General features: G+C 36.1%; 2 protein-coding genes across 2 annotated transcripts in view; both read left to right on the forward strand.

Moving 5' to 3' along the window:
* LOC143919146 (uncharacterized) overlaps positions 1-14,813 on the forward strand; it is a 1,208,594-nt gene that overhangs the window by 970,904 nt on the left and 222,877 nt on the right. The gene's annotated exons all lie outside the window — the stretch shown is intronic.
* On the forward strand, positions 6,783-10,147 carry LOC143918846 (uncharacterized). The gene is made up of 2 exons (XM_077440918.1): positions 6,783-6,961; positions 7,048-10,147. Exons 1-2 carry the CDS (start codon positions 6,848-6,850, stop codon positions 8,413-8,415), a joined length of 1,482 nt encoding a protein of 493 aa, XP_077297044.1. The 5' UTR covers positions 6,783-6,847; the 3' UTR covers positions 8,416-10,147.

The raw sequence follows: 14,813 nt of genomic DNA on the forward strand, positions 1-14,813 counted from the left end.
GGCAATTCCTCAAAATCTGGAGACAATGGCAACCAGGACTGTTGAGAGGGGGTAAACTTTATTGTTTATAACTGACTGAAATTAGTCTATAAATTGTTCTACCAGAACGTAAAATTGATACATTCATTTTTTTTGTAGGGCTTAGATTCAGGGAGGTACCAGTCGTAATGTTCAATTAAATATAAGTGCTTCTTGTCTTTCTTGCCAATGGAGCAGTTTTTCTTATTTGAAAATCATCGGCTCTAAGCCGATCTCTGATTATAAGTTACTCTTATAATCAGAGTAACTTATAAAATTAAAAATTGGTCTAATTTTTGGGTGTGACCAGTTTTTTCGTGACCAATTTTCGGGTGTGACCAGTTTAAGTGTGACGGATGATCACGTGTGACCGATCTAGAGCGACCGGTTGTCCTGTGACTGGTTCATATGACTAGTAGTCCGTTTACCGTTGTAATTACTTTTATATTACACTAGCTGAACCCGGCATTCGATGCAATGCCACAATAACGCATGCAATTCCTGTTCCGTTTTTTTTTTCACAGTAATCTTCCCAGACATGTATACAATAAATCTTGAAAGTTCCATCGTAATCGGTTATGTGGTTTAGGAGCCTATTCGAGACACATAGACAAACAGACAGACATTCATTTTTATATATATAGATTTGGTTTTTTTTTTTACATTCAATCTTGTAGACACATTTACTATTTTCCACTTTCTGTACCGCCTCCCGTCAGGCCTAGTCACGGTTGCCAGATTTCTGAAATCACTAATCAGGACATTTACTATTTCGAACAACCAAAAAATAAAGAAGTTATAGAATTAAGGAAGAAATTTATAGTGTTCGCCAACTATGGGGGTCACCAGTTTAGTGATCACCTATTTAGTAGTCGGTGGTCGCCAATTACACTGTTCGACACGAAAAATGTTACGGAGACGAGATATGACTTTTCTTATAGATCTATGCCCAGTGAACACGAATCTGGTAATAAAAAGTGTTGATTGGCTCGAGATTCGGAGATATATGTGTTTTTTAAATCGCGCGATTTTTCTATATCTTGGTGTTGTTCGGTCTATTTCTCAAAATCTGTTAATTTCCTGTTAAAAATGAATATTGGAATCTACAGTCGGGTATTTTATCTTTCATTTGTAGTACTTTTCAGCTTTCAAATCTCTCTAAGTAGTCGTCCAGTTCAAATCAAAAGTCAAAATTACGTATTTTCACTTGGGATTTTTTCCCACTGTTAATACTATATTATATTGAGTATTTTCTATTGAAACATGTTTATTAGGATAGTGTTCTGGCCACACTATTTTTTGATTTCGTTTAAAAGGGGTTATTGGATGTGTGGTGAATTTTAAACCGGTTAATTTTCGAGCAAAAATTTCGTATTAGTAGAGAGCATATTTGTGTTGCGTGCGCTGTACATATATGTAGCTTGTGAAGCGTGAAGCTGCACGAGCTATACGATGGTCGATGACTCACTATGCTCGCGATCTTTTTACCTCTTTTTATGTGTTTATACATTCGTATTGTACTTCAGTTCCCTTCGAGAGGTCTTTCAGTTCGAAAGGTGTTGATAAAACCATAGAATTTTACGGATCGAAGTTATAGACTTAATTTTTTTAAACGTATATTTACGTAAAAAATTTTTTTTTTTTTGTTTGAACTGTTTGAGTGTGTGATATTAAAATTGATTTTGTTTTTATTCCTATATATGTTCTGATATTTCAATATCAGAACATATATAACATAATATTTTATTTTAATATAGATATATTTTTATTTTTTCACAATTATTTATCTTTGAAATGTTCATTATCTTCGTATTTAATTTCATTTTGATTTTTGTTTTTATTTTCCATGTCTATTTTTATTTTTATTAGGGTGCTTAAAATGTACTGATACTTATTTTTACGTTATACATATTCGTATTCAATAAATATATTATTAAATTCAAATCCTTCTAATTATTTCATTACAAAATTATTTAAAAACACATTGAAAAAAGTTTGTGACCACTATATCGTTGTATACAATGTCAATGACGCACATACAGCGAACAATGATGCAGCGCACACAACACAAATTTGTGCTCTACTAATACGAAATTTTTCCTCACAGTTTTACCGGTTTAAAATTCACCACACATCCAATTAATCCTTTTAAACGAAATCAAAAAATAGTGTGGGCAGAACACTATCCCAATAAACATGTTTCAATAGAAAATACTCAATATAATATAGTATTAACAGTGGGAAAAAATCCCAAGTGAAAATACGTAATTTTGACTTTTGATTTGAACTGGACGACTACTTAGAGAGATTTGAAAGCTGAAAAGTACTACAAATGAAAGATAAAATACCCGACTGTAGATTCCAATATTCATTTTTAACAGGAAATTAACAGATTTTGAGAAATCGACCGAACAACACCAAGATATAGAAAAATCGCGCGATTTAAAAAACACATATATCTCCGAATCTCGAGCCAATCAACACTTTTTATTACCAGATTCGTGTTCACTGGGCATAGATCTATAAGAAAAATCATATCTCGTCTCCGTAACATTTTAAAAGTCGTCATTTGTCGAACAGTGTTATAGGACCGGTGAAAGGTTTCGACCGTTTCCCGGCCTATGGAAATTCAGTTGAGTTTGAAAGAGGATCGTTTTTTTTCATTCAATTGGTACAATGGTTATTGTATGTACGAAGAGGTTTCTTCGGAGATGTGATCCGGTTGAACTCCAGAGGTTCACTCTGGTGTTGGGGCTGGCGTATCGCTTTATATACCTTCTGGCTTGAAGCGTGTCGCGTGCATATCCTTTGTTCTTCGGGCACGTGTGCATTTGCTTTGTCTTCGTTTCCCTGACACACGTGTTTGACCTATATTCGAGGCACGTGCTCGGGGTCAGCGTGCCAGGACATCGTTCGTGGTTTTATGGGTTCAGTGCCAGGACGTGGTTCGTTTGAGATTGCGAGTTTGTGCCATGCGTTAATGACTTTTCTCGGGTAAATGTCTTTCGTGACATGCGTTGCGGTCGCCTGATGACATCACTGCTTGGTTTCGTTGTTTTACGATCGAACGATGAACTTATGGGGACTGATCTAGTTGTGAAGGTGTTCTTCACCACCAGTCCGCCATGTATTATAGACGAGTTCGTCTGTGTTTTAGTAGTTATTACTGCTGTTTGTTTGGATAAGGTACTTTATTGTTTGAATATACAAGTGTATAAATATGTTGTTGAAGTGGCTGGAATCGTAGTGTTCTCGAGACGGCTATTGGCTGTTGACTTGGTGTCGTGATGGCCGCTGGATCTGCAATGTGTCGTTGCTCTGGATCCGGCTGAGTTGCAAGCGTTCTTCCATTGTAGGGTAGTGTAGTGGTAGCTGGTCAGATGCTGGATGTCGACTGCTGTCGTGGTGGCTGCTGCCTGTTGACTGGTCTGCTGCTGTGTGTCGACTGAAGTTGTTTGGGATGGACCTCCTTTTATATTGTTTTTGGGGATCCACGTGACTTGTGTTTGGCGATTGATTCTGAGAACCGCAGGTGGTGTTTACGTGTGCGAGTTATGCGAGGAATGTGGTTTGTTGTTTAGGGTGGAAGTTTCTCGAATATGTGGCGTCGTTCCACTCGATTTAGTTTTGATCGCCCTTTGTTCCAGTGAGTCTGGGTGTTTGTTCAATGGGTTACAATCAGTGGCGGCTCGTCCTAATGGGCTGCCGGGCTGCAGACCCTCCTATAAAATTCTAAGATATATATTTAATAATACATTTAATATTTTATTTATTAATGATATTTTTTTTATTAGTTGGATGGACGAACTATTGGGGCCTTCGACAGAGTAAATATTACTTACAATATCACCCATATCCAAAAGGGTGATATTGTAAGTAATGTTGACCGTTTCGAAGACCCCACTAACTTGTATGGTGACAGATGAATTAAAATGTTGCTGTACTGGCTGTAAAGTGTTACAGCGCCGAGCTGAACGCTGCCCAGCCCGGAGTTTTGGAACGAGAAAGAGAAAGAGCTATTTGCAACTGCAGATAGCTCTTTCTCTTTCACTCACTCTGCCGTTTTGGGCTGGACAGTCGGCAGCCTTCGCCTGTTAAACGACATTCATCTGTCAGTTTGTTTAAGATTTCGCGCGCTTGATCTTACATTTGATTAGTTGAATCGCACGATCACAGCTTTATTCGTTTTCGTTACTCTTAATTGGTTGCGTACGAGCCCTCATCAAATCTTCGGTGAGTCGTTTTCATTTTGATAACAGCAAACTTTTTTCAAATCTGTTTAACTTTTTCTCGTAATTTTTATTTAAATATATTAAGATTTTTTTTCTTTTAAAAATGGAAGAACAAAAGAATTCAGTAAAATATTTACAAAATTTGCACTTTTCGCGACTAGAACTTACCGAAAAAGTCGCTATAAAAGCATTAGGCTGCCTCACGCCCAATTTAATTATTTCACAGCCTGCAACTAGTAGATCTTTTAGTTACTCGCGAAAATTTAATCCAGACATTTATAAAAAATACAATTGGTTAACGGGATGTACAGAAAAAAACGCGTTATTTTGTTATCCGTGTCTTTTGTTTGGAGGCGAGTCGCCAGGCGAAGCATCTTGGACGAAAACAGGAGTTATTGACTTAAAACATTTAAACGATTAATTTAAAAACACGAGGGAAGTGTCGAACACTTAAAAAATGTGTGTAATCTCACGATTTTGGGAAGCTTGTCGGCGGGAAATAGATAAGCATAACGAAAACGTCAATAAAAAATCGGGATGTTTTATTTAAAATTATTGATTGCGTTAAATTTTGCGGTAAATTTGAAATGCCAATGAGGGGACACGATGAAACAGATAATTCAAAAAATCCAGGAGTTTTTCGGGGGCTTCTAGAATATTCACAAAATTTCGACGATTCTTTAAAAAAACATTTTCAAACTTCTTCGGTTTTTAAAGGGACATCAAAAACTATTCAAAATTAACTTTTAGATTGTATTTTGAACGTGTGTAGGGAACAAATAACAGCTGAAATAAAAAAAAAGCTTATAAAATAAAAAACTTATCTAGCTGTTATGGCAGAACAACCGATGTATCGATGCATTGTCAACAGGTTAATGTTTTTCGTTACGAATTAGGGGGTTAAGTTTTTGAAAGGTTTTGGGGTTTTTTTTAATCCGCGTCGCGAAACCAGCAAGAACGAATTTTTTTTAGCAATCTTACTGGAGTACCAGCGTATTTTTCGAAATCTTCATCGCGTTTGGACGCACCCCTTTAATGGGTGGTGAATTTTGCTTGTTTTTTTTTCAATAATACTTAAATCCACATGTAAGTGGTCGTACGCCAAAAATTGTGCTTATTTTATCCTGTTATGACATGATAAAATAATTATGGTTACATTTTTTAGACATCTTTTCAGTGCAGCCCCGCCACTAAAAATTATCACGAGCCGCCACTGGTTACAATGTAGTTGTTATTTGTGCACTTTAATGGGTGCAGGTGTTCTTCGACTTCACGTCGTTCTGCTTGATTTGTTGGGGTGGAATATTCTCGAATATTTGGCGTCGAGATGACGTCAATGGTTGAGCGTGAGAAATGTATTCTCCGTCGCACTAGATGTTTCGATTGCGGTGACGAGATTCCTACAAACTCTCTCTTCTGGAATGGTCGAAGGGTCGTTGCCCTTGAGTTTATGCGTTTTTGGACAGGATCGATGATGAGATCGCTGGTTTTGATATTGTGGCGGCTCGCTTATACGACATGGTCGAGTTTGGTTGCCTTCCTGCGAGTGGGGACCAACCCGGCTGGGTTCGGAGAGCCGCTACTCACTCTGTCTTCAGCTGTCATATAATAAACACGTGCATTAACATGCCAGTCGTCTCATTCGTTCATCCTCCATAATATAATAGCACGAGTTGTACTATATTCCTACAAATTAAGAAAAAATACAAAATTTTATTTAAATTATAATATACTAGTGGTTTTAACCGGCTTCGCTCGGTATTTGTAATATAAACAGCTTAAACATGGCAAAACAATCTAATAATAAACATTGGTTTGTTTATTTATTAAATTTGTTTAAATCGAAATAAAATAATATCGATATCGAATTAATCGAATAACGATATCGAATCGTCGTCATAGAAACGTTGATTTGTTTCGATGTTCCCAACAAACCTTACATACATACATAGTTACACACAAAGTCTGTTTCGAAATTATTCTGCATGAATCACAATTATTAAAAGTATTAAGGTCTGTTCATACCTATCCAGCACGACCCGAATCCTGCAAGTACGGACAGTATTCTTTAGTACATTCTATATGGACGCGCATGAATGGGTAAATGCGCATGCGCGAATGGAGTATGAATACGTCCATATAATGTACCAAAGAATACTATCCGCACTTGCAGGATACAGGTCGTGCTGGATAGGTATGAACAGACCTTTAAAGGTTAATATCGCAAGTAATGTTAAATAAAGTCAGAGTCACTCGGATTCAGCCGATTCGAAGATTCGAACACTTTCAGCTGACGCCGACAGTTTTAAATATTATTCATAAAAGATTAAGCGAGCCTCTATAATTATACATTTTGTATATAACATATGTATACAAATTTAGTTAATGCGGTACTCGGGATTTGTCTGTTGAACTCGGGACAGTCTAGACCTAGTTGCCACAGTATTTAAATTTAGAGGAATTGCTTATGCAAGGAATTTTTAGTCTGGTTAAGAGTTGTCAACTATGTAGTACCAAATTTAGACCAAAGATGTCACTAAAAATAGCGAAGCAAACTCCAGTCGATCTGGTTGCTGTCAGAGTTAGATGCGGGAACGATGGAGTGTAGGCTTTGTCTTGGATCAGCTCCGGCCGAGTCTTCCGTCTCAATCTTCGGCGATCCTCATCCAGAGCGTCTGCAGCAACGCATTCGTACCTGCTGTCAAATTCAGGTCAGTTGCTGGTTACAGGTTGCAATTATTGTGGACCCAATTGGTTAACCCTTATCTCCGATTAATCCTTCATTTTCCATCTTCAGGTTGAAAGAGGCGACGGATTGCCGGAGACGGTATGTCTTTCGTGTAAGACCAATCTGGAATCGTTAATCAGCTTTCGAAAGGCTTGTTTTCGAAGCTACGAAACGTCTCAACTGAGGTTAGGTGATAGTTCGAAGATCAAGACTGAAGAAATTTTGTTGGAAGATGTAATATGGGACGACAAGCCTTCATTAGCGAAAATTCACCAAAAGAAATGTGAAATTAATTCAAAGACATTGCCCAGTGAATCTAAACTTGTTTTACATAGTAGAGAAAAGCCTTTCAAATGTGACGTTTGCTTTAAATCATTTAGTCATAAATCTAGCCTCGTGACACATGAAAAATTGCATGCTGGGATAAAACCACACAAGTGTGATATTTGTTCAAAATCATTTCTCCGTAAATATCAACTCAAGTTACATTCAAGATCTCACACGGGGGAAAAACCTTACAAGTGTGAAATTTGTTTTAAATCGTTTAATCAAACATCTAGCCTCGGGTTACATAAAAAAACGCATTCTGGGATAAAACCATACACATGTGATACTTGCTCAAAATCATTTCTTCATAAGTATGGACTTGTATTACATTTAAGGTCTCATACGGGGGAAAAGCCTTACAAGTGTGAAATTTGTTTAAAATCATTTTCTCAACAATCAAGTTTCGGGTTACATAAAAAAACGCATTCTGGGATAAAACCTCACAAATGTGACGTTTGTTTTAAATCATTCATCCAAAAAGGTGAACTTTTGACACATAAAAGATTGCACACTGGAATTACACCATACAAATGTGAACTTTGTTTAAAATCATTTTCTCAAAAATCTGGCCTCGTGGCACATGTACAATTGCATTCTGGGATACGACCATACACATGTGACATTTGCTTAAAATCATTTACTCGAAAATATTATCTTGTGTTACACTTAAGGCTTCACACGGGGGAAAAGCCTTACAAGTGTGAAATTTGTTTAAAATCATTCAGTCTAAAATCTAAGCTCAGGTTACATGAAAAAACGCATTCTGGGAAAGAACCACACAAATGTGACACTTGCTTTAAATCATTTATTTATAAATATGAACTTGCGTTACATTTAAAATCTCACACGGTGGAAAAGCCTTACAAATGTGAAATTTGTTTCAAATCATTTTCTCAAAAATCCAGTCTGTGGTTACATAACAAAACGCATTCTGGGATAAAACCACACGTATGTAATATTTGTTTCAAATCATTCACTAGAAAATCCAACCTCGTGTCACATGAAAAATTTCATATTGGTATAAAATCACACAAATGTGACATTTGTTTAAAATCATTCATCCAAAAAGGTGACCTTGTGCGTCATAAAAAATCTCATAAGGTCGAATAATAACAACATACATATACTTATGTGTAAAAGATTGTTTATTATTATATTAATACTGTTTGAATTTTAAAGTTTTGGCCGCCCACGTGCAATGATGTTTTTAGTGCCCCTCTCATCCGTAATACCTATAGAAGAAAGATATTTAACGACTCGTTTTTGTTTGACAAAGAATTCTATAAACCCTTAAACCGTGGCCCGCGGCAATAAATAGAGCGAACAAGCCCTGTACGCGGCACCTTTTTCGCGAATTTGGCAATCGAGTTTTCGACCTTAAATACAGATTTTAATATTGACTCAAGTAACCAGTAATGTTAATTAACACATGAAGTATTATTTTAAACAATAAAATACATAATGTATCTCGTAGTTTTGGCTTAATTGTCAAATAATCATTCTTCATACAATTGAGACGTATCGTCGCCATTGTTCAACAGACGTGACGTCACATAAACGAGGTTTCAGTATGGTTCCACAAAAAACTAATTTTGACTGGTATATATTCATTTTAAGCAAATTGAATAGATGGCATTCAACTCTCAGTAATATATTCAACCAATTTTGAACCCTAAAACAGTTGAAATAGGCGCATATAAGCCTCAAAATCCCGTGCAAAGTTCAGAAATTCTATGGAAGACAGCTGCGCTACAGACTTGTCACGCAAAGCTTCCATAGAAGACGGCCGCGGGCAAATGGTTAAAATCCATAAAAACGACTATAGAAATGTTGGTAACCGGATTATTGCGCAAATTGACATCGCGCGCACAAAATCGCGAATGCAGAATATCTGGCATTGATGCAAAATTTTGCATGGGTAGCTTTCGAATGATGGGAGTTTTTGGGTGCCAGATGTTTCGTAATCGAGATTTTAGTGACGTACGCGAGATCGCTTTTGGCGGAATAATCACCGAACCAGATATTTTATGTCCTTGTTTAATTTAAGTATAATACACATACATATATACCCATGTGGTGTTTGCACATATCACCAAATTGGCCCTTTTTACAATTGCAATCCCCAAGAGTTAAATCGACCGAGGACATCATGTTGACATGTTCTTCTTCTTCTTCTTCTTCTTCATGTGCCATGTCCTCCTAGAACGTCGGCAACTAGATGTCCCATTCTTATTTTGTCCATTGCTGCTCGGAATAGTGCTCGGGTGCTGAAGCCGTACTACTGCCGAAGATTCTTTAGCCATGATGTTTTCCGCCTGCCGCGACTGCGTTGGCCTACGATTTTCCCCTGGATTATTAGGCGCAGGAGATCGTATTTTTCGCTCCGCATCACATGTCCAAAGTACTCCAATTTACGTCTTTTCACACTTTTGAGCACTTCGACATGTTTTCCCATCAGGGCAAGCACCTCGGCATTGGTACGATGCGCCATCCATGAGATTCTCAGCATCCTTCTGTATGTGAACATCTCAAATGCCTCTAGTTTCTTGCATGTGGCATCCGTCAGGATGTTCTTCACTTGGTACTTTTTCAAGTTCAGATTGCATATAAAGATTGGATATATTTGTTATCTAACTAAATATTTATTTATATAATATGTCTGCATATCAGTACATGTTTAGTCAGCCAGGGAAATGGCAATATATTATATGATTTGATATTTACTTTTCTGTGTAAATATGATTGACGTGTATTCAAATTTACTTATGAATGTATTTACTAATTCGTGCTCCTGTATTTATTTTTGTATATTATTTGTGTGTATTGAAATAATTATTGTTATAATAAAACAAAAAAAAAGCCAACTATGTGTATCCATATTGAATTCTACCTCAACTGTATAATTACAATGTAAACCGAAAATTTAGAACTTGATTCAATTTTCAAAAATAATTTACCCAACCGAGTAAATGCGTTTACAAAATACTAGTTACGCAAAAGTCTAATTTAATTTCATCTAAATAAAACTCTTAATATTTGATAGTTGATTAGTCCATAAATTCAAATGTGCAATTCATACAATTTAAATTGAATTTATCTATTTCACTTTGCAATAAATTTTCTTTATTTTCAGACAAAGAATATATTTTATTTTGATAGGAAGAAATGATACTTCATATCTATGACTTAATATATTCGTTAATAAATTTATTGTAGCCATTACTTCTAACACAGAATTTTGTTCGACTTGTATTTCTAAAAAATTTTCATGAAATATATTCATCAAGAGGGCTGGACACCAGCGCCTTGTCCATACAAACGTATTAGACTTCTCCCTTCCTCAATTATGGCACTAGAGAAATTATTTTTTGATATGTTATGGATATCCACCATAGGCATGTTTTTGTGGTTTTATTTTTGTTGATTAGTTATTTTTTATAGGAGCTAGGAGCCGCCAAACATCTATAAAATCGCCTCTTTTTTACACCCACGAAAAGAGTCCAGCGAAAACTGGAGAATACCAAACCTCGATTTTGTCGATTTAAAATAGGTATTATTTGGTCGAGGCGCAACTGACGCATTCACTCAATATATATATATGTATATATATTGATATATATTGTCGCATTCACTCAATATATATATCGAAGAAAGGAACGGCAACAAAATTAAGGTTTCAGGTATACAGCCCTCTTAACCCTTTGGCTGCTACGAGGTTTTTCAATGTCCAAGCGAAAAATGCTAACATTTGTAATTACTTTATAAAAAAATAAATATAATATATTTTTTTACATACTTGCTTCGCCGAACGCGCGTAATTTTTTTAATACTTTATATAAATTTTTAAGAAGCAGTTGTGGACTCGCGCTCTCTCTTTCTGTCTTGCTTTTACATGCGTGCGTGCGAAAGAGATACCTACATATATACACTAAATAAGTTTTGACGATTGTTTCCGACGCATTATTTTTTTCAATAATCTATTTTTAGACATCGACGTATTTGTCGTTGTTAAAACATGCGATACATTTGAAACAGGTAGCGGTCTTTCTCTCTTTCGTTCTTGGTTTTAATTGTGTATGTGTGAGCGAGACACACAAGGATGCGAAGTTTCTAATAATCAAATAATTTTTCAACATGTATCATAAACATTTTGTATGCATTTCAGTTGCATTTGATTGATTGCACGAATTCGTGACGTCTCGTGACCTATATAATTGAAAGCGGATTTCTATTGTTTTTTGCCATTTATTTTAACTCTGCAAAATGATATCGGACAGTGAAAGTGACGAAAGCGAAATAATAGCTCCTCGCCGAGGAACTCGACAAATCAGCAGCTCTACTGATTCTGAAAATGAATTTATCGACAATAATCAATTCCCAAGTAATAACTCCTTATATGACTTTGACAACGAACCCGAAATTTACTTTGATGATGAACCCGAAATTGAAGAGCTTTTAAAAAATTGATAAATATTTATAAAGCTTGATTGAAAAATAAATATAAATACGTATATAAAAAAAATGTTTCGTGCCACTGATGCGCTGGCAAAGAAAGTAATGAAATACGACAATTAATGACGTCAACAACGATCGTCGTAGCAATCTTCGCCGATTTCAAAACAACGATTTATCGTTGTTGTAGCAGCAAAGGGTTAAGGAAGATAAAAATTCTGAATAAGCTTGGCTAAACTCATATTCTAAAAATGATTTTAAAACGATGAGAGAGTTGTCTATGCAGGTTTTCCACTTCAAATTCAATATTTTCAACTTTAAATTAAATGTTTTTCAAATTCAATATTTTTTTCTGCTAGCAAACCATCATTTTTGTTAAACGTATTAATAATTAAAAGTGCAGTATTCACATTAATGCCAGCTATTTCTGCTGATTCTTTTATTGTTTTGCCATTTTTGAAACATTTTTCATATCTGAACCGATTTTATTGTGTTTCTTTGGACGATTGAATGCAATAGGGCTGTTTGATCTTGACCATGAAGATTCAGACATGTATACTGTATACGCTCAGTGTTGCTAGGTTGCACGGAGCTGCCACGCGATATCTTGTCACAGGAAATATAGTAAATAGTACGGACTCAGTGGCGTAACTACTATGTAGCGGGGGTAAGCAATGCTTACGGGCCCACGGAGATAGGGGGCCATAAATCGTCAAAATAACTGTTCAAATTAAGACACGTTTTGCGGGAATTAATGAAAAACTATTTCGATTTTCTTGAACCTAGGAAAATTATTAATATGCTGGAGACAGACATTTCAGTCCCTTGTTTGAATCTCAGAATAATATCCAGAAATGATAAAAAATATCCAGAAGTTTTCTAAGATTGATTCGAATCTCAATTTGTTCATGTACTTTTATTAATAAAGAAAGATCTTTTTGAAACAACGACCATAAGGCAATTTTCAGAATTGCTTATTACCAAGTACAGTTGTTTGGAGAGTGATTTTTCAAAAGTATACACCACATTCATGTTATTTTTTACTCTTCCGGTAACTGTGGCAGTGTAGAAAGAATATTCAATAAATTCAAAAATAATTAAAGATTACAAAATAAATTCGATCGGTCAAACCAGACTCAATGAACTATCTTTGCTTCCAATTGAGCACAAAGAAGCAGCCAAAATGGACCTCAAACAACTAATTCAAGTTTTTGCAAATAGCAAGGTTCGAAAGAAGAAATTTTATAATAGGTGAGTTAAATTAAGAAAATTATATTATGTATCTACATATTAACACTAATTATAGTTATATTAATACTGCGTTGTGAAACCAAAAAATTGGTATTTCGATTTAAAAATCCGAGGTGGGGGGCCTTGATGATTTTTTGCTTACGGGCCCAAAATACTTAATACGGACTGCGTGAAATTATTGTAAAAATAGGACATTCTGGGTATATTACATAAAAGAGAGAGAGAACAAAAGAATTGTGTTAAAAAAGAGAACATGAAAGAGACTATTTGACAACTCTATCTGCAGGTCCTTCGAAACGAAAAAGTATGAATATGTCAACTTACGAAGATTTGAATGAAACTTAAATTAAAAATGTGCAGAAGGAATACGGGAGGAAAAGCCTGTTCATCTTGTTCCTGTCGTATCCTGCTCGCGCAAATTAAGTTAGTATATACCGTTTACCATGCACCCTTTTTTTTTGATCTTTCGATTTTCGATCTTTGCCTTCCGATATTTGCGTTTTCCGGCATTTTACATTCCGCCCCGTCACAGAGACCGCATGCAGGGATGTCATTTGGGGGGGGGGGGAGGCGCATGAGGGGGCACTCGCCCCCGAAAATTTAGGAATAGTGTGAATTTACAAAATAGTATGAATTTAATAATAAATGAAATATTTACTATTGTAACACGACGTTCTCTCCATCGTCCCATAGTGCAACATTCGCCCTTTACTTCGAGTGGCCACACAGGAAAAAGCCTTATAGGCACGCGTGCATGGAGAGCGACTCTCTCACCCGCCATCGACAGACGAAGAAAGATCTCTCCTGTGCACGTCTCCCGGGGGAGACGGGGCCCAGAGATCCACTATCTTGCTGAAGAACCACTGTGAGGTCGAGTGCAGCACCACTCCCTCCCAAGAGTACCAGCCCAACGTCCCCTGTATTCCTCACGCCGTTTCCGGAGAAACATTAGCCGTGAGAGGACCGACCAACGAGAGGACCGCAGAGCCAGCTTCCCGACCACGAGGAAGCTGTTATCAACGAGACGATTTGCAGTCAAGAACCTCCCCGACTATATATAACTGTATCCCAAGGTTAGTCCACGTTTCCATATAACCCGACCCTTGGAAGAAGAACGACGTAAACGCCCTCTGCATCACCACCGCGAGATCAGATCAGCGCGCGTTAAACCGTTCGTTACACTATGTATCTATGAATACCACGTTTATTTCTTAGGTTACTTTTGGGTAGCTTGGTGGCCGATAAAATAATTGGTGCACTAAGCTACTTTGAAAACAAAAGGTTTTATGATTTCGAAGAAAGTATATTTTGTTTCTTAGTATGCCTTGGGTAAAATTCTTAGAAATTATTCGTCCGATGGAGCGAATTGTTAGAAAGGTCCGCCTTACTTTATTTTATCTCAGGAACAGATATTTAACGCATATTTTTCCGAAAGTTCGTGTTTATTGTTTGATTTCAAGAAAGGTTTTAAATTAGTATTTTAATGAATCGATTCAATCCGAAATGATTTTATATCTCGTATTTTTATTTGTGGACGTCCAAACAATGAATGAGATGGATTTAATCTTCATGTGTGACGAGTTCGGTCCAAAAAAAGTTTTTTTTAAATGTCTAAAATAATTCTTTTTTTTTCAATTTCTCTCAAAACAACTTACCACAAGTCACATGTCAAACAACATTGTCCAACAAGTCCAAATTTTCCGACTACATTGTAATTATATAATTGAGATGGAATTCAATATGGATACACATTGTTAGCTTTTTTTGTTTTATTATAACAATAATACAAGAATAATAAATAAAAA

The sequence above is a fragment of the Arctopsyche grandis genome, chromosome 11 (genome assembly GCF_051622035.1).
Source record: "Arctopsyche grandis isolate Sample6627 chromosome 11, ASM5162203v2, whole genome shotgun sequence".
NCBI classification, from domain to species: Eukaryota; Metazoa; Arthropoda; class Insecta; order Trichoptera; family Hydropsychidae; genus Arctopsyche; species Arctopsyche grandis.